At 36.3% G+C, this 26,721-nt stretch overlaps 1 protein-coding gene across 1 annotated transcript; it reads right to left on the minus strand.

Annotated features, from left to right (window-relative positions):
• Positions 1-18,797: 18,797 nt before the first annotated feature.
• Positions 18,798-26,148, minus strand: LOC142340284 (uncharacterized). The gene has a single exon (XM_075390861.1). It carries the CDS (start codon positions 26,060-26,062, stop codon positions 19,469-19,471), a length of 6,594 nt encoding a protein of 2,197 aa, XP_075246976.1. The 5' UTR covers positions 26,063-26,148; the 3' UTR covers positions 18,798-19,468.
• Positions 26,149-26,721: the final 573 nt, after the last annotated feature.

Genomic DNA, 26,721 nt, shown 5'->3' on the forward strand with positions numbered 1-26,721 from the left:
TGTTTTCGCAACTTTAGCTAAAATTACAAAAAAAACCAGATCAACTTTTTCACATGGTATGCAAATAAATTAGTGTCTTATGAGACAATGAAAAACATGATGTGGCTTTCTGACAATCTGTCCATTTTTGATTGATTTTTGAATTATTTTTGTTCCACTACCACGAAAACGTTCTCAGAGTGAATAAGAGAAAAAACGGTTTTGAAATGAAATCCAATTTTTTGAACGCCTAGGTCACACTGCATCAATCATCAATTTTAAAATTTAATCATTTTTTTGTCATATTGCATCTAGAAGTTGCTTTTATCAAAATTTTTATTGGACTTGAAAAGCATTAAAGTTTTTACTGCAACCCAAATTGCCAACGTTTTAATTCTGTCACATTTGATTGCTAACATTTTTGACTATAGGAAAAAGATTTGGCTGACAATTTTTAAAACAACCCAAAAAAATATCAAGGAGAAAAAGTCAGTTGAAAACTTTAAGCAACTATACATCGAGTTTCTATTCAAATATAAAATTCAAGTATAATAAAACAAGTTGACAAAACTGCCATAAAAAAATTTAGTTCCTGGTCTCGACTTTACCCTAGGTTCAATGGGTCCACACAAAAAGGAAAATCAATTCAACACACATCAAAATCAAACAGTTTTTAGATGGACAAGAGTACTATAAAAACAATCCTTGCTTTAAAAATATTCATTTTGAAGATTTCAACAACTACAGATCAGTCGTTTTTCTTTCCCAATGAATTAGTTTTGATTTGTAAAAAGTTAACAGCAAAAGTCTTATCGGAGGGAGTTTAATCGCATATACTTGCATCTAGTGGTTGCAAGTGGTTGCAAAATAGTGAGTTTCCAACATTTTACACCTAAACTAAAGCAAACCACCTAATTTCGGGAAAAAAATAGAGGACTAACCATGTTTTTGTGGTTTATTCCACATTGTATTGCTTCAGCTTAAGCCCAGTATTTTGCAAGTAATTTTTTCTCAATAAAAAATTGCATTTTTATCCAACAATTCCTAGAAAGCTAATTCTAGGATCCATGAATATTAGATTTAAAAATTGAAAATTTTTGGTTTTTTCTGACGAAGCTTGCACTTAACCAACCAATCAAAACGTTTTGGTACATGCAGGTTATTGACTGTACCTTAATTTTCGAACGGAAGCAAAAATTATAAAAGCCAAAATCTTACTAAGAAAAATCATTTCAAAGCTTTCAACAACTGCGAACCAGCGCTTGAATTGAGGTCTAGCAGCCTTTATTTTCAAATTAAATTTTTGCAAGCACAATATTTCGAACTAATTAGAAGTGTAAGTCCTACATTTTTCTCTTCAAAACCAGTTGCACCTGTGCTAAAAGATGAACCCGGAAAACATCCTATTTACTGGAATTTTGACTTCCCGAAAAAAAATGTTTAAAAGCTGCCATAATTTGTTTTAAAACGGGAACAAAACAAACGATACTTAAAACAAAATGTACAAGCATTTTTTTTGTCTGTTTTCTGACAAAATCCGACAATTTTTTTCCTTTCATTTTCTTTTTCAAATTCAGATGCATTTTTTCGTTGATTATTTCTTAATATAAATCAAAGCCAATTTTCTTGACGTCATTGCCAGCTCGCAAAAAAATTTAAAACCAAAAAACAATACAAGGTCAAGATCAATTAAACCACTGATTTAATAGATAGTATCTTTTAGGAGTTGCAAATGGATAGGTTAAGTGATCAAGTACCCTTGGATTCCTTGTAGGATTTAAATTAATATAATTGATCCGTGGATGATTCTTTATAGAAAGTTTTTCAAAGTGTTCATCAGAAATCAGATGTTTATTTACCTTTTTCTGTTTTAGATGAAGACTTTCAACTGTGACGAGTGCTCGAAGAACTACAGCAGGAAAGAGATAGTATCTTTCTTAAGAACTACAGCAGTACCCTTGGATTCCTTGTAGGATTTAAATTAATATAATTGATCCGTGGATGATTCTTTATAGAAAGTTTTTCAAAGTGTTCATCAGAAATCAGATGTTTATATACCTTTTTCTGTTTTAGATGAGGACTTTCAACTGTGACGAGTGCTCGAAGAACTACAGCAGGAAAAAGAAGCTACTGCAACATAGTGAGAAGGAGCATAACACAAAATATGAAAAAGTGGCAGACTATAAATGCGGACAATGCAAAAGGAAGTTGACTCAGAGCAGGAATTTGATTCAGCATTTGAAGATAGTTCATGGATGTCAGACGTACACAAAGTGCAAGCATTGTACACAAATGTATGGCGACCCTTCGTGTGATAACATGAAAAAGACGCTCATGGTACTCACAAAGTGGTTCCAGAGAAAGTTAAAAGCAACATTGAGCGTCAGATAACAAAACACGCGATCAAAAAACTTTTCCAGTCCTTCAGGTTACAAGCGGACAACCAAATTGATGTGTTTAATTTGGTTACAGAGCATTTGGAAGACCTGAAATTGTTTGTGAGAAACAAAATAGCAGAGCTTGGACCTTTGAAAATTCAGCTCTCTGTTTTCGTTCAGATGTTGAAACCAACAGATTATACCAAAGTCGGTTGTCATGCAAACACAAAATCGAAAACTTTAACAACAGAACCATCAGATGATGAAATTTTTGAAATGATTGAACAAATGAACAATTCAATCCAGATTTTTTCAACAGTTGGATGTGGATTCGTTGTTCAGAAAATTGATCATTTGGATATCAGCATTAACAAATTTAAACCTATCAGAGGAAGCAGTTACTTTGCTACGCCGGCTGCCCTAATGGGAAACAACTTTCTCCTAATTATTCGAAACAATGATAACAAATGTTTTGCATACTCACTACTTGCTGCATTGTATCCTGAGAAAAAGAACTGAGAGAGGCAAAACAAATACAAGCCACAATTGCACAAACAGAATTTTGATAATATCGAGTTCCCGATGTCCTCAACGGATGTTCCAAAATTTCAAAAGCAAAATTATAATGGAATTAATATCTTTGGTTTCGAGAAAAACAAAATTTTACCGCTTTACTTGACCAACTTAAAAACAGAAAAAATTATTCCTTTGTTGCTGCTGACCGGTGGATCTACTAGTCATTACTGCTTGATAAAAAACTTGCACGCTTTCATGGCTCGGCAATTTGGAAAAAGGAATCATAACCGGTATACATACTGCGAAAGTTGTCTTCGTGGATTTTGGAGTTCAACGGCACTGGAGAAACATTTGGATTTACGTGGGGAGCGTAAAGCTGTTGATATTTTTATGCCAAAGGAAGACTCAAAAATTGAATTTACAAACTGGCATAAAACGTTTTCAGTTCCTTTAGTTATTTACGCCGACACAGAGGCTGTCAGCCTTAAGCATGACACCTGCTGCCAGAATCTTGATACTAGCTACACCTTGAATAAAGAAACTCAGAAACCTTGCGCAATAGGTTTCTGTGCTGTTGATAAAAAATGTGGAAGTGATTATTATAGTTTTGAAGGTGAGAAATGCATCGAAAAGTTTTTTTGGTGGCTCAGATAGAACGCTAAATCGATTTCTGTGAGAAAACAGAATCATAGACGTCTCGTAATATCTGATGAAGAACGCAAGCAAATTATTGATCAGAGCACGAGATGTGTTATTTGTCAGAAAAAAATTGAACGACGAAAAAAGTAACCCATCATGATCACTTTACTTGTGAAAACTAACACAAAACTATTTTAAAAAACGTCAATTTTGCTCACATAACAAATATATGAGTCATCAAAGGTCAATTGTACATCAATTTTTCCCTCTAAATGTACAAGTCCTAGAGAAAAATTTTATAAGGAAAAGTTGTTCCATTAGTAAAAACTAACACAAAACTACTTTAAAAACATCAATTTTGCTCACATAACATATATATGAGTCGTCGAAGGTCAATTGTACATCAGTTTTTTTCCTCTAAATGTACAAGTCGTTGAGAAAAACTTCTTAAGGAAAAGTTTTTCCATTAGTAAAAACTAACACAAAACTACTTTGAAAACCATTAATTTTGCTCACATAACATATATTTGAGTCATCAAAGGTCAATTGTACATCATTTTTTCCTCTTAATGTACAAGTTCTAGAGAAAATTTTCTCAGGGAAAAGTTGTTCCATTAGTGAAAACTAACACAAATATACTTTAAAAACATCAATTTTGCTCATATAACATATGTATGAGTCATCAAAGGTCAATTGTACATCAGTTTTTTTCCTCTAAATGTAAACGTCATAGAGAAAAATTTCTTAAGGAAAAGTTTTTCCATTAGTAAAAACTATCACAAAACTACTTTGAAAACCATTAATTTTGCTCACATAACATATATTTGAGTCATCAACGGTCAATTGTACATAATTTTTTTCTCATAATGTACAATTTCTAGAGAAAAATTTCTTTACAAGGTATCAATTTTGCTCTTTCAAACTGTATGTGAGTAGTCAAAAGTCAACTGAACTTTTCTATTGTGTGTACGAGTTATTGTTATGCAGTTTTAAAAATTAAGTTTAAAAATTAAACTTCCAAAAACTCTTCAAAAGCCTTTTGTTTTATTTTCTCTGACTTCACATCTGTGAAAAAAAATTGGAATGATACCAAAACTTTTCTACATGAGATATGTAAAGAAAATATCGAAATAAATCTATGTCATTTAATCAAAGTTCCTCAATCACAGCAAATTGTTTTTGCTAAAACTTGTTGTACAGGCTAAAAATGAACATATTTGATCAAAATAAGGGCGTCACAAAGCACTAAAAACAAATTAAAAGCCTTATCCATTCGTCGTTGAAGGTTGACAAACAAGAAATGCAACCGAAATTTCCGACTAAATTCCCTTAATACTTTAAAACATAACTAATTGCCCAGAAATATTTCAAAAAGTGTCCATGAGTCATCAGAGATTTAAAGTTCATAGTAAAAATTTTTCTTGTAGATATTTTTTTTTATAAATCAATTAAGTATTTTAGCAGAAAAAAACTTTTCTGCTAAAATACTCAGTAAAACCGCTATACGCATTTCTAGAGACTTTCACTTCTATTTATTAAAACAAAACTTCTTCCTAGAGGCTGTACAATTGTGAAATTTATATGCGAACAAAAACCTACCGAAGAGTTCATCTATATGTCATCTGAAATCAAAAAAAATTTGAGATAGAAATTTTTGCAAAATTAGAGCAAAAATTTCTCATTAGTACTTAACTACTTATGTATGTTTCATACCTTCCCAAAACAGTCAATAAACGTTTTCAGCAGTCAATAGATGCAAATTACTTCCTATTAGTTGTCATAAATTATCAGAAAAATTTAAGATAATTTTCTCTAACTCTTTAATTAAAACAAGAACTAAAACAAGAAATAAAGTTCTATCGCTTTAAATAAAAAAACAAGAACTAAAAAACACCTGTTCGAATCATTTTTTGTCACAAAAGCATTTATTTTTGTTTGCTGATGTCATATTTACAGGAGCACAACAAACTTTTTTAATTTCATGAAATTTTTCCATAATTACAATGCATCATTAATTACGTTTATATTAAACCATTTTAGAGAAACAATATTTAAAACTTCAGCTGCATTACAAATTTTGTAAATTATCAGCCGTCAATTGTCAATCAACAGCGGTTATCAAGGTCACTTGTATATTTTTCGTTCTATATGCGTATGTTCAGCAGTGCCAAAATTGGCCAAATGCAAAATAAAATTAACGAAAACATAATACTGATTGGTATAAAAATCTGCAAGAAAGAATATGCTATGTTTTGCCAAAAGAGCTAATTCGAAAGAATTTTCAGGGTTAGAAAAAAAATCTGTTAAAAAAATTAATAAATACAAACTAGGAGTGACTTGGGTAGCTTCCTTCTCCTTCAGGAAAATATACAGCTCCTTTACATTCTACTCGAACTTTATGATAAACTTACCAGATCAAGCAAAACTCAAAAAACTTCCTTTTCTTGGAAATGAAAAAACTTAGACAACTATACGGATTCCCCCAATTTTCTTTTTTTGAAAACGTGTTTTCGCAACTTTAGCTAAAATTACAAAAAAAACCAGATCAACTTTTTCGCATGGTATGCAAATAAATTAGTGTCTTATGAGACAATGAAAAACATGATGTGGCTTTCTGACAATCTGTCCATTTTTGATTGATTTTTGAATTATTTTTGTTCCACTACCACGAAAACGTTCTCAGAGTGAATAAGAGAAAAAACGGTTTTGAAATGAAATCCAATTTTTTGAACGCCTAGGTCACACTGCATCAATCATCAATTTTAAAATTTAATCATTTTTTTGTCATACTGCATCTAGAAGTTGCTTTTATCAAAATTTTTATTGGACTTGAAAAGCATTAAAGTTTTTACTGCAACCCAAATTGCCAACGTTTTAATTCTGTCACATTTGATTGCTAACATTTTTGAATATAGGAAAAAGATTTGGCTGACAATTTTTAAAACAACCCAAAAAAATATCAAGGAGAAAAAGTCAGTTGAAAACTTTAAGCAACTATACATCGAGTTTCTATTCAAATATAAAATTCAAGTATAATAAAACAAGTTGACGAAACTGCCATAAAAAATTTTAGTTCCTGGTCTCGACTTTACCCTAGGTTCAATGGGTCCACACAAAAAGGAAAATCAATTCAACACACATCAAAATCAAACAGTTTTTAGAGAGACAAGAGTACTATAAAAACAATCCTTGCTTTAAAAATATTCATTTTGAAGATTTCAACAACTACAGATCAGTCGTTTTTTCTTTCCCAATGAATTAGTTTTGATTTGTAAAAAGTTAACAGCAAAAGTCTTATCGGCGGGAGTTTAATCGCATATACTTGCATCTAGTTGTTGCAAGTGGTTGAAAAAAAGTAGTTTCCAACATTTTACACCTAAACTAAAGCAAACCACCTAATTTCGGTTAAAAAATAGAGGACTAACCATGTTTTTGTGGTTTATTCAACATTGTATCGCTTCAGCTTAAGCCCAGTATTTTGCAAGTAATTTTTTTTGCAATGAAAAACTGCATTTTTATCCAACAATTCCTAGAAAGCTAAATCTAGGATCCATGAATATTAGATTTAAAAATTGAAAATTTTTGGTTTTTTCTGACGAAGCTTGCACTTAACCAACCAATCAAAACGTTTTGGTACATACAGGTTATTGACTGTACCTTAATTTTCGAACGGAAACAAAAATTATAAAAGCCAAAATCTTACTAAGAAAAATCATTTCAAAGCTTTCAACAACTGCGAACCAGCGCTTGAATTGAGGTCAAGCAGCCTTTATTTTCAAATTAAATTTTTACAAGCACAATATTTCAAACTAATTAGAAGTGTAAGTCCTTCATTTTTATCTTCAAAACCAGTTGCACATGTGCTAAAAGATGAAACCGGAAAACATCCTATTTACTGGAATTTTGACTTCCCGAAAAAAAAATGTTTAAAAACTGCCATAATTTGTTTTAAAATGGGAACAAATCGAACGATACTTAAAACAAAATGTACAAGCTTTTCTATGTCTGTTTTCTGATAAAATCCGACAATTTTTTTCCTTTCATTTTCTTTTTCATATTCAGATCCATTTTTTCGTTGATTAATTCTTAATATAAATCAAAGCCAATTTTCTTGACGTCATTGCCAGCTCGCAAAAAAATTTAAAACCAGAAAACAATACAAGGTCAAGATCAATTAAACCACTGATTTAATAGATAGTATCTTTTAGGAGTTGCAAATGGATAGGTTAAGTGATCAAGTACCCTTGGATTCCTTGTAGGATTTAAATTAATATAATTGATCCGTGGATGATTCTTTATAGAAAGTTTTTCAAAGTGTTCATCAGAAATCAGATGTTTATATACCTTTTTCTGTTTTAGATGAGGACTTTCAACTGTGACGAGTGCTCGAAGAACTACAGCAGGAAAAAGAAGCTACTGCAACATAGTGAGAAGGAGCATAACACAAAATATGAAAAAGTGGCAGACTATAAATGCGGACAATGCAAAAGGAAGTTGACTCAGAGCAAGAATTTGATTCAGCATTTGAAAACAGTTCATGGATGTCAGACGTACACAAAGTGCAAGCATTGTACACAAATGTATGGCGATCCTTCGTGTGATAACATGAAAAAGACGCTCATGGTACTCACAGAGTGGTTCCAGAGAAAGTTAAAAGCAAGATTGAGCGTCAGATAACAAAACACGCGATCAAAAAACTTTTCCAGTCCTTCATGTTACAAGCGGACAACCAAATTGATGTGTTTAGTTTGGTTACAGGGCATTTGGAAGACCTGAAATTGTTTGTGAGAAACAAAATAGCAGAGCTTGGACCTTTGAAAATTCAGCTCTCTGTTTTCGTTTAGATGTTGAAACCAACAGATTATACCAAAGTCGGTTGTCATGCAAACACAAAATCGAAAACTTTAACAACAGAACCATCAGATGATGAAATTTTGGAAATGATTGAACAAATGAACAATTCAATCCAGATTTTTCCAACAGGTGGAATTGGATTCGTTGTTCAGAAAATTGATCATTTGGATATCAACATTAACAAATTTAAACCTATCAGAGGAAGCAGTTACTTTGCAACGCCAGCTGCCCTAATGGGAAACAACTTTCTCCTAATTATTCGAAACAATGATAACAAATGTTTTGCATACTCACTACTTGGTGCATTGTATCCTGAGAAAAAGAACTGAGAGAGGCAAAACAAATACAAGCCACAATTGCACAAACAGAATTTTGATAATATCGAGTTCCCGATGTCCTCAACGGATGTTCCAAAATTTCAAAAACAAAACTATATTGGAATTAATATCTTTGGTTTCGAGAAAAACAAAATTTTACCGCTTTACTTGACCAAAGTAAAAACAGAAAAAAATATTCCTTTGTTGCTGCTGACCGGTGGATCTACTAGTCATTACTGCCTGATAAAAAACCTGCACGCTTTCATGGCTCGGCAATTTGGAAAAAGGAATCACAACCGGTATACTTACTGCGAACGTTGTCTTCATGGATTTTGGAGTTCAATGGCACTGGAGAAACATTTGGATTTATGTGGGGAGCGTAAAGCTGTTGATATTTTTAAGCCAAAGGAAGACTCAAAAATTGAATTTACAAACTGGCATAAAACGTTTTCAGTTCCTTTAGTTATTTACGCCGACACAGAGGCTGTCAGCCTTAAGCATGACACCTGCTTCCAGAATCTTGATACTAGCTACACCTTAAAAAAAGAAACTCAGAAACCTTGCGCAATAGGTTTCTGTGCTGTTGATAAAAAATTTGGAAGTGAATATTATAGTTTTGAAGGTGAGAAATGCATCGAAAAGTTTTTTTGGTGGCTCAGATAGAACGCTAAATCTATTTCTGTGAGAAAACAGAATCATAGACGTCTCGTAATATCTGATGAAGAACGCAAGCAAATTACTGATCAGAGCACGAGATGTGTTATTTGTCAGAAAAAAATTGAACGACGAAAAAAGTAACCCATCATGATCACTTTACTGGTGAATTATACGGTGTGGCACATAACAGCTGCAACCTTAAGCTTCGTACGCAGACGTTTACGCCTATTTTCTTCCACAACCTAAGTAAATATGACGCACATCATCTACTGAAATACATTGAAATCCGCTCGGAAGAAAAACTGAAAGTCATTCCCTGCAACAGTGAGACATACATCTCATTCTCGTTCTTTGTTCCTGTTGGTAAAACGAAAGATGACAAGCTACTATATGAAGAATTTCGTTTCCTTGACAGTTTTTGTTTTTTATCGGGGAGTCTTGACACTCTGGCTACAACACGCGAAACAAAAGACTACATTCAATTATCTAAACGTTTCCCAAAACATGTCGACATTTTGCAAAACAAAGGAGTTTTCCCATACTCGTTTCTCGATGGCTTTGAGAAACTCTCTGAAAAGTCGTTGCCTCATTATGGTGATCAGTGGATAAATTCACTGTCAAAATTGTTGGTAAAATTGATGCTTCTGAGGAGGATGTTCAGCATGCTATTAAAGTTTGGAATATGTTTGGCTGCAAAAACTTCGGAGACTATCTCATGTTGTATCTCAAAACTGATGTCCTTCTTCTGGCTGACGTATTTGAAAAATACCGCAGACTGTTTGATCAGGTATATAGATTAGACCCCTGTCATTAATATAGTGCACCCAATATTTCATGGGATGCAATGCTGAAAACAATTAAAGTGAAACTGGACTTTTTCTCTGATATAGATATGCTGTTGTTTTGTGAGAGAGCCATCCGAAGAGGATTTAATGGAATTGGTGAAAAACGGTATATGAAAGCTAACAACAAATTTTTGGATGCATTTGATGCAGAAAAACCAAGTACGTATGGACTTTTTCTGGATGTCGCTAATTTATACGGTCGAACAATGATGAAAAAACTGCCAACCGGAGGATTTGAATGGTCAGACATCAGTTTGGACAAGATCATGCAAACATCTGACCAGAGTGATGTTGGGTACTTTGTAATGGTTGATCTGAATTATCCTAGCAACATACATGACTGTCACAATGATTTCCCTCTGGCTGCTGAGAAGTTGAAAATCGATGCTGAGATACTTTCTCAGCATCAAGTAGAATTGGGAAACAAGACCAGTCGTATCCCAAAGCGTCTGGAAACGCTTCAGTCAAAGCAGAATTATGTATGTCCCTATTCAGTTCTAAAGTTTTATTGTCAACAGGGGCTTCAAGTAGCCAGACTACATAAGACTCTGAAGTTTAACCAGAGTGACTTTATGAAGTGCTATATTGAGCAGAATACAAAGTTGCGGCAACAAAACGGTATCAGCACTTTTGAAAAGGACTTTTTAAATTTTTGAACCATTCATGCTTCGGAAAAAGAATGGAAAATTTGAGATGTCGTTACAAGATGGTATTTGTTGAACATGAGGAGGAAGCAAATTTTTATTGCAATAAGTACAATTTTTGAGAAGTTCACTATATTTTGAGAGAACTTTGTTGGGATCACTCTTAGCAAGAAAAAAATCAGGTGGAATAAAACAACTTATCTGGGTGCTGCTATTTTGGATCTGTCAAAACAACACATGTACAGGTTTCATTATGAAGAAATGAAGCATTTGTTTGACAAAAGCTCGAGTAATGTATCGTGACACTGATTCTCTCTTTTATGAAATTGAGACGGATGACATATACGAAGGTCTTGTACAGCTGAAACATGTACTTGATTTGAGTGATTACCCCAAGTGTCATCACTTACATAGTGAATTAAACAAAAAAGTGCCACTAAAATTATCAGATGAGCTGAATGGTGACATCGTGATGGAAGCAGTTTTTCTGAAACCAAAAGCCTACGCTGTAAAATCTTTGCAGAAATTCAAACAAAGTGCCAAGGGTGTGAGCAAACATGTGAAAAAGACACTTCATCATGATAGGTTCAAAGATGTGCTCAATTCAAAATCACCATTGAGAAAACTAGTAACATCTATAACTAGTGACAAACACACACTCAACATAACAGAGTCTAACAAAATTGCTTTGAGTGCATTTGATGATAAACGTTATTATCTGAGTGATGGCATTTGATCATATGCTTATGGAAACTACAAAATAGGTCAAAAACAGAAAAAACATCCGGAAAGAACTCTAAAGTCCTATATTGAGATGAATGAACGTGAAAGCATCGGAGATTTAGCTGAACAACTGGATAGTGAGATTGCAGAAACATATTCTCCACCTGATCCTGGGTTCTGGAAAACTTCTCAAATGGAGTCCGATGATGAAGAAAGTGTTGATTTTGATGCAGCTCCCAAGGAAAAACCGTTCTCAACATGTCCATATATCAATTTCGAAGCAGAGGAAGAGCCGCCTTCAAAGAAACAACGCTTGTCCAGCAGGCGCTAAACATTGATGTTGCTGCCCAACTCCACCCCGGTTGGGAGTCTCAAGAAGTATTGACGAGGAGATACAAAAACCTGCGACTGCTCCGCGCAGGAGCTTCTTGTGACAATAACATCTCTAAAAAGGGATAGCTGCCCAACTCCACTCCGGTTTGGAGGCTCAAGAAGTATTGACGAGGAGATACAAAAGCCTGCGACTGCTCCGCGCAGGAGCTTCTTGTGACATTAACAGCTCTTATAAGGGGTAGCTGCCCAACTCCACCCCGGTTGGGGCCTCAAGAAGTGTTGACGAGGAGATACAAAAACCTGCAACTGCTCCGCGCTGGAGCTTCTTGTGACAATAGCAGCTCTAAAAGTGGAGAATATTGATTTGTATTTCTACTCGTGCATTTCTATTTTAATATCCAGATGTCCAGAGAACACAAATAGATGTTGCAGAGGATTCTGACGGAAAAGCAGTTTTAAACCGGTTTATGCATAAAACTTAAAACAGTGACTTAAACCAGAATGTTGTCTTAAATTTTTATTAGATGTTTGTTAATAATAATTTATTGTTTGTTCTTAACCTTGCTTCATTAATTCAGTATCCTTTTTTACTGTTCTCTTACAAGTAATAGGAAATTAAGAACTTCCAGTGCGTCCTTCAATATAAAAAATGGTAGTTTCATTTCCTCTGTTTCATGAAAAAATTGACATGATAACCGTCAATCCGCGGAGTTTGAGTAAGGATCCCTTATAAATTTATAAACCTGCCACGTTCAAAATTGATTTAAGGTAAGTCTTTTACATTTTCAGGCAATAAATCTAACATACAGGGAATAATTGCCAAGAACTTTCCATCCGCGCGCATGATCGAACATGTTTGGGGAAAATCAGCCAAAAAGTGAGTCGGGGTGTATAGCTTTGTTACTACTCATATCATGTCCTAGCAAATGTGGTATAGCACATATCTTATAAGTAGGATATAGTCTGATAGATTATTTATTTGAAGACGATTGTATAGATGACATTTCCATAAGATACTCGCCTGCTAATATGCATAATGTATGAATATATATGTATATGAAATATGTATATATGAATGGTCGACTCTACAATCAAGTGTTTCCTAAGTTATAACATCAAACTTAGGCTCTTTTCTTTGCTATGTATTTATTGTAAAAGAATCCACCATTGTTTTAATAAAAATATCAGTACCATCTATCATTCTGTCTTGGATAGTTATCAACTTCACTTTTACTGTATCATCTAGGTTATTGTTCCGACCCACTTTAGTGGAGGAGGAACTATATATTCAAATGTGTTTTTTTGTTCAGTCAGTTTTGGCCGATCGATATATTCATCGTGGAGAAATTTGAGTGGTATCATTAAAAAGCTCATCCACAGTAGAATTGGGAACAAAAAAGATTTTTATTAAATTTCGTTTTTTCGAGGAGTTATCGAGGATTGAATTTTTGTGTGAATAACGGGATATTTGGCATGATTTTATTCACTTTTAGTACAATTTTTCTTCAAATTAAGATGTTTTTAAAAATATTAATTCAAAATTCTATTTCACTCCACAAAAAGAATCAATTTTAAGTTACTAATAGACGAACGGAAGGCGATAGAAAGACTAATTCTGGTCTCATAGTGAAGTGTACTATCAAAAAAATTCGAATTCTGTTTGAGAGTTTTTTCAGAAATTTTCATATTTTTTGTTTTCTGCTGTCACCTAGAGACTGTCACTTTTCATATCGAGGTTCCGTTAATGACAACCTGATTTACAGTCTAATGAAGCCCAATGAACAAAAAATCCGTTTTCAAAGAATCATTCGTGTTTTTTTGGCTTCGACCCAGAGTTTTTGTAATTTTAAACGAAATTTCGATTTTCTTTTTGAGGTTTTACTGAATTTTTGGAGTCACATGGCATAGACTCGTTGATAAAAAGTGCAATAAACAGCAGGTTGTGGGTTAAACACAGGTGGTACATCATTAGTGAAATAACCACTTTGTGAATAAATTACCATTACCAATGCCATATAGAAATAAATATTCTTTTCTAGAAACTCCCGCATGGAAATTTGCGTACCGCATGGAAACGTTGGTTACAATTATTTCTTGGAAGCTTTCAAAGAATGCTGGATCATTGTAAGTTATAAACCGAAATTGTATTAGATCTCACCATGTTATCTATCCGTGCTGGTTCATAACTCAACACTATCGTCTGTTTATCTTCGTGTCAACCTTTTGTGAAAAATAGTGCTGTTTGCCACACCCAACATTTATACCAACTAGTACAAGAACACATCCATTAAAGTCAGATATCTCCTTGTAAAATATCATCACGATTGATTACCACCGTTATACCCAATCCAATCTTTTTCATTTTTGCAGAATGCAATAATCCTACATTTGTCGGATTGATCTAATTAATCTTCGTCAAAATGTGTTCTACCTGATTCTGCTACTCCATAGTGTATGTAGTGATGATTTTTCCACAAAAAGCAGTATATTTCAAAAAAAATTGTAATCTATTTGTTCTATTTCAAACAGTAAAATTTCAAATATTGTCCATAGTCATTTCTTTAACAAACGTGAAATAACATATAACAATTTTGCTGATTGATGTACTGAATTTTGGTCAGCTTCATCTAATTATATCGCTATAGATATATCTAACGATGGAAAAATTGGCGCTAAACTAAGAGTTAATTGGATTACGTGTGTTGAATTAGGAGTGGGCAATTAGAGTTTAATACAGTTACTGTTTAACTTGTGAAGTAAAACTTAATTTATCACCATTGAAGTCAATTAGCCAACCATGTTCATCTTCATCACACATCAATGTATTCTATTCTATTCTTTGTTACATTCTGCTGTAGCACGTTAGTAGGGATCATACCTATGATATAGCCTGTTGGTTCGATAAGGCTGAATGTGCATTGTATATCAAAATCCTTATTATTATCTTTAACACCAGATAAAAAAAGATTGAATGTTAACTGTGTGGAACCCATAAAATCTACGAAAATATTAGCTGTATATATACTATAATGGTACAGTTGCTTTATATGTTTGCAGTATTATTATATCTGCTATTTCAATTAATTCATAAACATCTGGTGTTATGGTATCAATAATTGCTGGTGGAATATTAACAGCAGGTTGTGGGTTAAACACAGGTGTTACAGCATTAGTGAAATCACCACTTTGTGGAAAAATTATCATCACCAATGCCATATAAAAATGAATATTCTTTTCAGATATATTTACGATAATTATGAACTGATAGTCTACTTAAACCTAACTTTGTAGCATTAAATATCATGTCCGTTAGAGTTCAATCCTTCTGTAGGTCTCAGCTTTCTGAAGTTAAAGGAATGTTCTTCTTTGGTTTAGCAAACTCCTTGTTTGTCTTTTGGAGTTCGTGTATCGATAAAATTTGTTATTTTTTACCTATAAGAATGAACTTTAAACTAGACACAAATTTTGATTATAACAACGATACACAAAGTATGATAATAAAATATAAACAGAATAATCTAGTGACATTCAACACAGTTAATACTAATATTAATATCCTGAATCGAGAAAAAAATTGAATACACATTACTCCAGCCTTTCAGGTTGTTTTAACAGTTGCTGTAGGATGTATTTATAATGAAATTGCAAACACTCGAGTTGCGAATCAAGGTTCGCCTGCACTGTTTAGTTCCATTGAACTTATGACAAGTGGTGGTAGAACAAATGAATACATATATTACTGTCAGCAAAATCTATTAAAATACAATTTGCTCAGAAAAACTCATTATCAATATGTAGTTTTATTCGAGATTAAATAAGAGATAGACAACGTAAAAGAGATCACGTAGCTGCTGAGCGTGGCCATATGTATATGACGAATAAGATCAGTGACTTATTTGGGATTGTTAATGATTTAGAAATGATTATATAGGCTCTTAGGTTTACACTTTTTTGTACTAACAATGATAGAGCATTCTTTAGAGTAAAAGGTGCTGGTGGTTTTTATGCAGTTGCTTATGACGGTCATATAGAAATAAGCGACATTTCTTGGTGTGGACCTTGTATTGACCCAAGTAACGATAATAGAATAATAGTAAGAAAGAGGATTACACTAAGTATTATAGACTCTAGTTATTATGAACCTAATACATTTTAAAAAGAATGCCTAATGCAACTAACCTCCTGTTTGATCTCGGAATGAAAGTGGAACCGAGAGGCAAGACTTGAATACAGCAGCATTTGAGAATAATTATGTTAATCAGCAAACTAATGATGCCAGTGCATTTGGTATTGGGGATGTAACTGAAGATTGAATGAGTTTTGTACTGAGGATAGAAAAAAAACTTAACTATAAGGCAAAAAAAATATAAGGAAGCATTCATAGACATAGTGAGTTTCAATACAAACAACAATGGGTACCGACTAGTTTTACACCATATATAAATCATAGATCATTCAAAGCATTTACAGAATATATCTATACGATACAAGATAGCAAAATGACCATATTGGACCACAACCAATACAGTTAAACTTCAAGTATTATAATGCTGCTAATAATATTATATGCCATGCATTGGCTTTAGCAAGAAAGAAAATTACTGATAAACCTGATGATAATAATATATTGATCTAGTTTCCTAAGGAAATATCTGCGAAACAGGTTCCCTGATGACCGTAGGTACATAGTTAATAAATGGAGGATTATTTTGTTAAGAGTAGTGTCAATTTATAGTAACATCTGTATTCATTCTTAATAACGTCATTCTTAAGATTGTCAGTCTTAGAACGCAAAATGGAGTTTTTAGGTATTTTGAGAGGTTTGAAAATGGCCATTTTGATGTTTTTTAGTAGTCTATAAGAAGTGCCATCCAGTTACCCGTCGGTCCATTTGTTGGTAGTGCCATTTTTATACACTACTTTTAGTAACAGTTGGCTTTTTTCCCAGACGCTGGTTAAGACATAAAATTCCTTGCGAAGTAAAATCTGTCATGAATATTAATATATACAAATTTGGGAACATTCTGTGTTACGCACAGAATCATGTTAGCTTTCCTGTCAAAGCTTATTTCAGACCCCACTATGTATGAAATTGAAATGTGGCATTTTTTTCTCTGATGGTAGGTGAGCTGCCTAGTATTGTGCAGGAGAGAGTAAATTAGATAGCGCAAAACCCAAAGAAGCATCCAACCGTGAAAAAGTCAAGCGCATTTAACCTTCTAGAATAAACGTTCCGAGCAAAATTTTGCATTAGGGCAAACTATTGTCGTAACTTCAAACTAAGTTCGAACGTAACTAAACGAATTGCAGTACAAATGCATATCACAGAGCGGTTATACCAATAGAAGGTTAACTACGTTATTTGTATAACGAAGACCGTTCTTACTATCTGCCTCATGGAAGCAAAAGCTTTAATTAATTTTATCCATTTTCCTACTCCTCTTGTCGTGCTTTAATGACATGAAGGGAAAATTAAAATTTTGATACAATAAATTGTCTAATTGCAGATATTTATACTCTAATTTGGACAATAGAAACACAAATGTTGAAAAAAAAACACGAGAAAGACATCTGGATACAGAGAAAAGTACACATAGCCATTTTATCTCTTAAAGGGCACTTTCAGCATCATAATTTGTATACAGATGTGGTTGTGGGTGTTCAAGCAGTTTTACTTTCTACGAAAGAATAGAACAGTTACTAGAAGAAAAATAACAAGTAGCTTTTTATCTCGCCTTTAAAATGTATTAGTTGCAACATGAGTTGCAACTAGAATGAGTTTTGTACTGAAGATAGAAAAACACTTAACTATAAGGCAAAAAATTATAAGGAAGCATTCAAAGACATAGTGAGTTTCAATACAAACAACAATGGGTACCGACTAGTTTTACACCATATATAAATCATACATCATTCAAAAGCATTTACAGAATATATTTATACGATACAAGATAGCAAAATGATCATATTGGACCACAACCAATACAGTTAAACTTCAAGTTTTATAATGCTGCTAATGATATTAGATGCCATGCATTGGCTTTAGCAAGAAAGATAATTACTGATAAACGTGATGATAATAAGATGATTGATCTAGTTTCCTAAGGAAACACCTGCGAAGCAGGTTCCCTGATGACCGTAGGTTCACAGTTAATAAATTGAGGATTATTTTGTCAAGTAGTGTCAATTTATAGTAACATCTGTATTCATTCTTAATAACGTCATCCTTAAGATTGTCAATCTTAAGAACGCTAAATGGAGTTTTTAGCCATTTTGATGGTTTCTTTAGTAGTCTATAAGAAGTGCCATCCAGTTACCCGTCGGTCCATTTGTTGGCAGTGCCATTTTTATACACTTCTTTTAGTAACAGTTGGCTTTTTTTTCCCAGACGCTGGTTAAGACATAAAATTCTTTGCGAAGTAAAATCTCTCATGAATATTAATATATACAAATTTGGGAACATTCTGTGTTACGCACAGAATCATGTGAGCTTTCCTGTCAAAGCTTATTTCAGAACCCACTATGAATGAAATTGAAATGTAGCATTTTTTTCTCTTACGGTAGGTGAGCTGCCTAGTATTGTGCAGAGAGAGTAAATTAGATAGCGCAAAACGCAAAGAAGCATCCAACCGTGAAAAAGTCAAGCGCATTTAACCTTTTAGAAAAAACGTTCCGAGCAAAATTTTGCATTAGGGCAAACTATTATCGTTACTTCAAACTAAGTTCGAACGTAACTAAACGAATTGCAGTACAAATGCATATCACAGAGCGGTTATACCAATAGAAGGTTAACTACGTTATTTGTATAACGAAGACCGTTCTTGCTATCTGCCTCATGGAAGCAAAAACTTTAATTAATTTAATCAATTTTCCTACTCCTCTTGTCGTGCTTTAATGACATGAAGGGAAAAGTAAAATTTTGATACAATAAATTATCTAATTGCAGATATTTATAATCTAAATTGGACAATAGAAACACAAATGTTGAAAAAAAAACACGAGAAAGAAGTCTGGATACAGAGAAAAGTACACATAGCCATTTTATCTCTTAAAGGACACTTTCAGCATCATAATTTGTATACAGGTGTGGTTGTGGGTGTTCGAGCAGTTTTACTTTCTACGAAAGAATAGAACAGTTACTAGAAGAATAATAACAAGTAGCATTTTATCTCGCCTTAATTAAAAATGTATTAGTTGCAACATGAGGCTTAAAAAAGCTAAACCTCAACTGGAACAGAATATAGAAATATTGACGTACGAGGATATTTAATGAGATCAATCGCGCCATTCGAACAAAACTGAGATCAAATCAGCATATACGATTAAAAACAAAGTAAATATGCAAAATGAATGCATAAGGAAGCCAGAGCATTGAATTGCACATAATGCATTTAAATATAAAACTATTATGAAAAATCCCTTTCAGGCACTTTCCAAAAGAAATAGACAATTGAAAATCAATCAAAAATTATTTACCTTTTGGCAAAAATGGACAGAAATAAGATAAATCTACCTAATTATTCATAATTCATCTAAAAATATAGTTTAAAATTTAAAAAAATCATTTTGAAAGTTAGCTAAAATTAAGTGGTGTCATTTTCGGAGTTTTCAGGTCTTAATTCGCTTCCAGGATGCTCGGTTGAAACTTTACTCTTCTGAACATGGGTTTGCGCATTTGAGGAAGTTTTCGGGGCAGAGCTCGAATCTACACTAGAAAATGGAGCTGCCATTTGTTGAAGACTGTTACTTGTGGTAATGGATGTGCTTGAATCTGGGAGGGTGATATTTTGGGTAGTGAGTCCTGATTTCAGAGCAGTGATCGTCGCGATACTAGTAGGTACTTGTTCTGTTGACACTGATGTCACTAATGTTTCTGCGCATTGCAACGCAGCTTCTATTGCATCGGTGTGCAAAGTCACGCTCGATGTATTCACCGTACCAGAGCTCATCGTCTTCTTAGAACTATTCGTCGTTTTCGGCGTGGTGCCACTATTGGATGACGGTCTGGTTTGCTTCTTGGGCGCGATTGGTTTAACTGTTGATGGCTTTACGGTGGGTTCGCTAGCTGTAGACGGTTTGCCAGCAGGCAAAGGGGTCAGAATGAAATTAGTAGCCGGTGTTTGTTTACCGTCAACAGAAGGTGCAAGCTGAAAGGTAGCTGTTTTGACTGCAGAGCTAGCGGGAATTATGATAGCTGAATGTTGTTGATTCTTTGAGCCGGCGGTCGCTGTGGAGCCAGCAGTCGGCTTTGCGCTTGCCGGTAAAATTGTGCGGTTCTTATGTAATATCATCTCCATCGCTTTGGTGGGTGTGGGTGCCATGGGCTTTGGGAGTATAGGGGTCTGAGAGGACACGGCCGATTTCGCAATTGCAGTGGTTGCTACGATTGTCTGTCCATTGATCTCCATTAGTGGGATGTTTTGACTTATTGTGGCTGATGTGAGGATGGGTATCTTGGGAGTATTCTCTGGTGATGAAGTGGCAGGAAGCAATGCCGGTTTTTGGGCAGCGGAGATTGTGGGAGCGGTGGTTACAGTTATGGTCGTTGAATTCTGGCTACCTGCAACAACTGAGCTGTTGGTGACTAAGGAAGTGGCAACAGTTAAAGTTGAGACATTAGTAGTAGGCATGGACACATTGGCTGCACTTGATAAATTTGAGTGATGGTTCCTCTTATGATAGGCTAAACCCGCTCTCTGTGCAAATCTTTGTTTACAAATGTCACATTCATAAGGTTTGTTTCCATTGTGTAGATTCATGTGATCTTGGAAGTAGTTCCTGTCCATCCACTTGAGACATATTTGACACTGGGTCTGCTTCGACTTTCTGTCTCCATTAAGTAATTGCATATCTGCTACAATTGCTGAAGTCGTCATCTGAGCTTCAGAAAGTTGCTGCTGGGGCATCACCATTTTCGACTGGCAGCTAGTGAGAACAGAAACTGTATTGAGGTTTGTTTTATTTTCTGAATCTTGTGCGGTGCTCGGAATCGCTTCTACAGATGACGCATGCAACTCCTGGGCAGCGAGAGTTGTGCTGCTGGGCTGCAGTGTTTCAGCTGTAGTTAATACTGCCCCAACGTTCTGTTGCATTGTCGAATTATCCTCATTTGATTTTCCATCTCGCGGCTGCAAACTCTTCGCTTTCTTCTTAACAGGAGTAATGTGCAACTGCTCTGGCACGTTCACTGGCGACTGGGAGGTTTCGAGAAAACCTTTATTCTCCAGGGGATCCATGTTAACGACAGGCGATGATGCCTTGTCCGGTTCATGTGGACGTATAGGTGAACAAGTTAAAGGAATCAGCTGGCTCTCTTTCACAATTACACTGTGGGATGATCTAAGATGCTCTGCCAGGTTGCTAGCTCTGGGGAACTGATACGTGCACAGTTGGCAAAGATACGGAACGGAAGCTGAGTGGTCACCTGACATATGCAATGTATATAATTTCATGGATTTGATCTCAATATTACATTTATTGCACCTCAGCGCTGAATTCGCAGCATCAAGTGCTGAGTTCTCTCCATTAGATCCACATTTCTTCTGATGGTTATCTAATGCCTGCTGACTGGAGAAATTTTTCACACACAATTCACACTTGAAAGGTTTTTTAATTTCATGTTTTTCGGCCAAATGACGGCTCCATTTTGAAGCTTGATTGAATTCGACGGGTGGATCACAGTACTCACAAATGAACGTGCGGACAGCTTTTGACTTACGCTTCTTGTCCTTGCCACCACCACGCGAATCGGGTATATCATTGCCTTCGGTTGGGTTCCGGATAAAAGACGCCGCCTTATTCGTGTCTTTATTTCCAAAATCTCCTTGCAATATAACTTGCTCTGAGGAGAACTCGGCGATCGATTCCAAAGCGAGTGAGGTTTCCCTGTCCGTAGGTTCAACTGCAGCTACATTATTCAAGCTCGGTGCCAGCTCACTCGTGCTTTTGGGATTCTGATTTTCAGTTATGTTCTCAATATGCTCTTCAATACTCTCACTAACAGGTTCCAATTTGGCTTCTTCAGTCTTGGATTGTTGATAAGCAGGAGGTGGAAGCTGCTTTTGCAAACTTAATTTTGCTACTTGTTTTTCTTCTAAATTTGAGACCATGTTCTGTTCTGTTTTGAGAGTTAGTTGGTTGCTTTTGCTACTAAGAACTGGAGGTGGCAATATATTGTTGGAATGTTTCTGCTTCATGTGATCCAAGGGGTTGTAATGGGCTAGCGGCTTATTTATAACACTATTGGCTGATTGTTGTTCCTCAGTCTCTACTTCATCGTTCTCCGATTGATCAATTCCACTCACATCATTCTCAGACAGGCGATCTGATTGACTGCTCACTTGTCCTTCGTCCTCTTCATCGTCATCAGCATGCCGTATCTTCATGTGTTGCGACATCAGGAAATATCTTTTAAAAGACATGTCACAGCTTTCACATTTCCACGGTTTCTCTATTTTGTGCACTTCTATCATATGACGCTCAAACTTTGCAACCATTATAAATTTGTCCAGACAGAGGTTACATTCGAACTTTTTCTCCGGTTTCTTCTTGATATCAGGGCTCATTTTGGCTGCATTCGAAATATCAGCTTTAAATTGAACTTGTTCATTATCCTGATTTGCCGCGTCACTTTGTGCCTTCATCTTTGATTTCCGCCCACCATCAGATTTCTCTGAAGGAAATTTCTTATTCTCCGCGGCCAAGATGTCAGCTATCACTTTCTCGTCAACTTGACCGTTATCCTCGTCACCATGTCCCGACTTGGTCGGAGTTTTCGACCTTCCTCTGCCTTTAGTAGCCCTCGGACTTGTTTTAAAATTATTAGTATAGTTCTCCTTAGATGTTGTGTCTTTTGATGCTCGGATTTTTGATGCTGCAGGTGAAACAGAAGCTTCTTTTCGGGGTCGCCCTTTAGGAGGTTTAGTGCCCTTCGAAGCTCGAGTTGAGGGCTGTTGGACAGTTGGGGTAAGACTTTCCTGCACTTGATGGGCAGCCTTAACTTCAAGTTCCAGCTCCTGTTCAAGTTCAGGCTCCTCCTCCTCACCTACATCATTTGGTTCTTCATGTACCACCTTCGGTGATACGCCAGAGGCAGCCCTTTTCCGTCCCTTTTTAACTTTCCCACTCTTCCTCTTTTTCTTTGAATTAATGGACAAAGCCGCAGGCGGGGGACTTCCGAAGTCTGGATCACTATCCGTAGAAGTTGTCAACTGCAAATTCTTCATAAACTCCTCGTCATTCATGTAATCATCGTCGTCAGCGTCAAATTTCATCTTAATCTCACTGCCATCGTCATTTTCTATTGATATTTCGATCTCACTCTGACGATGAGCAGCTGTCCTTCTAGGGGACGTTTTCCTCGTCACTATCTCTGAAGTGGACGATGTTGTTGACAGCTTACTGGTATTCGCTTTTTTTCCACACCTCTTCTTCTTGCTTTTGCTGGTACCGCTTTTGTCCTTCTTTGATGAACCTTTGCGATGCTTCGAATGTTTAGGTTTTTCTTCGATCATTTCGTTTTCATCTTCCTGAGGTTGCGTTTCCTCTTCTCTGTTTTCAAGTTCTTGGTTCTCTGGGGCAGATTCGAGCATTTCATCAACTTCGGGCACAATAGCCTGCTGCTCTGACTCCGATTCATAGCGAGCTCTCTTCTTGTCGGGCACGTTGTCCTCAACGTAAGTCGCTGTCGATGATGCAAACTTAGAATCTTCATCTGCAACGCTTTCCGATTTCTCGCACAGCTTACGTTTTGATTTTAATTTCCTAGCTCCGCTGAAAAGCTCATATTCGACAAATTCAGACAAATCTTGTTCGAAGTTAACTTGATAACTCAACTCAATAGCTTCGTTTCGACATTTGTCAAAATACAGTATCTTATCCTCTTTATCGTGTTCTTTCTTATAATGCGACTTCAGCTTTCCCAGTTCTTTGTACCCAATTGCATCACAAAGTTTGCACCTCCAGGGTAAATTATCTTCATGGTAGGACTTGCGATGTGTTTCATATGCCGAACATTCCAAAAAGTACTTTTTACAGTCTCTACATGCATAATGTGTAATGTAAAAGGGAATATCTTCAAAATAAATAGTCTTGGTCACTTCCTTGCAAATTACAGGAGATGCATTTTCGGATGCACTATTCTTCTTGCCCCCTTTCCTCTTCTTCTTGCTTTTTGACTTGACTTTTACCGGAGTGGTGAGTTGTTCAGAATCTGTTTCTGCAGCCTGGTCACTCAAATTGTCCGCAATATTATCCGCATCTGACTCAGGATTGTGCTCCTGCACCATTATGGTCGGTAGTGTTCGCTTGCAAGCAGCATTGGGAGATATGACCTTCTCTTTCGGAGCCTCCACTATTGGAGATACCAACAAATGGTTGGGCAGAAGGTCTTCATTCACACAAATTAACACCTCAGTCTCGGGTTGGATACTGCACATGACTCGAATAATGTATTCATTTTCAGATTGGAATAGGAGAAAGCAGTTGGGCTCAATGCCCTGTTCAGAGTACCCAGAGTTGATGAACATCATCCAGCGCGGTGGTGGATTACTGCTATCTGGAAGGAAGTAGTAAGTATTACTGCTACGCAGGGATCTAACCAACCAATGGTCGTCGGCAGTGTCTGGAACTATAGTTCCGCTCTGACACAATCGACCTTTGAACGGACCAAACTCTGAAGCAGATGGGATCTCCTCGCGTCCCCATACCCCAAGTCTAATTCCCCCTTGTGGAGCTTTTGAGGCCCTAATCACCAACTCCCGCGGCACCGTTTTACAGAACTCCTTCACATCAGCATCGACAGCAAACAATTCGTCATCGGCTGAGTTCGCAGTTTGGGTTTCTGAACTGATTTTGGTTATTCCAGTGTATTTGTTTAACTTGTCAATAATTGCTACAACGTCTAGCGTTCTAGAGGTGAAATCTGGCGCTTGAGAGGGGGAACCACATTTTTCAATTATAGTTGCGAGATGGCGTAACTCGTCGGAGAAGGTAAGAACTCTCGGTGTTTTTGGTGTCTGTGGCGTATGTTCGGGAGGTGAGTGGTATGAAGCGATTGACTGTGGCTGCCTGGGACTTTGAGCAATTGCATCGACTGATCCAGGCGCATGGCTGGGGACACTTGGGGGGTTTTGCATTGTTGGTGGTGGAGGCGGTTGCTGAGATTGTGACTGTTGCTGCTGTTGTGCCTGGGGTTGTTGTTGTTGCTGCTGAACCTGCTTCTGGGCCTGAGAGGGAGCTTGAGGCACTTTGTTCTGTTGCTGACATGAATAAGGATCCGACGTATGTCTATTTTTGTCAATATGCTGATTTGATGCACCTTGGCTGTTTCTCCTCATATTACCTGTAGGCTGTGTGGAGGCAGGTTGAGGAAGTGGTGATGGTTGTTGTTGTTGTTGCTGCTGCAGTTCCAAATGTGCCACAGCAGCGGCTGCTACAGCAGCTCTCTGATGTTGCTGCTGTTGTTGTGCAACACTCTGCGCTGACGATTGGCTGGACAACTGCTGGTGAACAGTTTGCTGCTGGGCTGGTTGCGGCTGCTGTTGTTGAGCATGTGCAGCTTGTTGAAGGTGCTGTTGCTGCTGTTGATGTTGTGGCTGCTGGCCATGCTGCGAAATCAATGATGACTCAAAAACGGAGCTCACCACATCTTGGCTAATGGCCGGATTTAACGACAGACTGCTGTAATCTCTAGCTGTTAAACCGGACAAGAGAGGCTCAGTACCAGTAGAACCAAATCCCTGTGAAAAGAGATTGGAGTAGGCAGATGCTGAATGAGTTGAAAGGGGATCTTTAGTCATCAATGACCCGTTGGTCCTGTTTAGGTCAGAAAAAGATGGGGCCGTCACCGCCGAATTCTGTCTGTAAATATCGTAAGGATTGTGTGTAGCAGCAGCTGTTGTATTATAAAATGAACCTGTGGGAAACTGATTTGGTATCTTTTGCATCGCAGTGTAGTCCATAGCGGGGTTCCGTGACAATGTATTGGATCTGTCGTAAGGCGACGGAGCATATGAAGCAACCATTTGATTGTAAGGGTTGCCAGCGGCTGCAGCATTCATCACTGCTTGTAATCTGTTAGTGGGATTTGAGTAATTTGCGGCTGACTGAAAAGGACTTGGGCTGTTGATATTGCGCTGGCCGTTAGGCCACATACTGTACATGTGGGATGGATTCATCACAACCTGAAATACATTTACATATCTACTTATTTATGGTTCCAATTTTCATACTTCACTGTCAAAAAGGGGGTATGATCCATTCAATGGACGGGAGTGAGCCCGCACTATAAAACATCACAGCAGCGTTGCATTTTAAAATTACAGCAAAAAGCTAGGCTCAAAGCGTAAACTTAATCTTAAAAAAAACTACATTAGGAAATGCCCCTCCCCAACACTGGGTGAATATTGGCTGGTCCTCGGCCCTCCCGGTACTATAATATCTGTGAGTAATATCTGTGTGTAATATACTATACACAAAAAAGAAAACCCTCTGAGACCTGTTCTCTCTATCCCGGGAAGTTGTTACCATAACAAGTTTCTAACACCCATTTTCCAAAAAATTGAAGGAGCAAACATAGAAACTAACACAAATGACGCACAAAAGACTCTGGAGCAAATAAAAAAAACGAACACATCCTATCATTAGATGTAAAAAGTTTATACACCAACGTTCCCGTAAAGGAACCCATTAACACTGCCCTGCGATCGCTGTATGCTAGGGACGATAAACCAGACACACCTAGAACAATGAAACGTATGCTCGAATTAGCCGTCACAAAAGTCCATTTCAAATGCAATGAAAGTTGGTACTGCCAGAAAGACGGGTTGGCAATGGC

This window comes from Convolutriloba macropyga, chromosome 1 (assembly GCF_964194025.1).
Source record: "Convolutriloba macropyga chromosome 1, txConMacr16.3, whole genome shotgun sequence".
Lineage (NCBI taxonomy): Eukaryota > Metazoa > Xenacoelomorpha > Acoela > Convolutidae > Convolutriloba > Convolutriloba macropyga.

Bases quoted from the DNA above. Each gene is read 5' to 3' on its own strand.
- LOC142340284 (XM_075390861.1), bottom strand. From the start codon at position 26,062: ATGAATCCATCCCACATGTACAGTATGTGGCCTAACGGCCAGCGCAAT.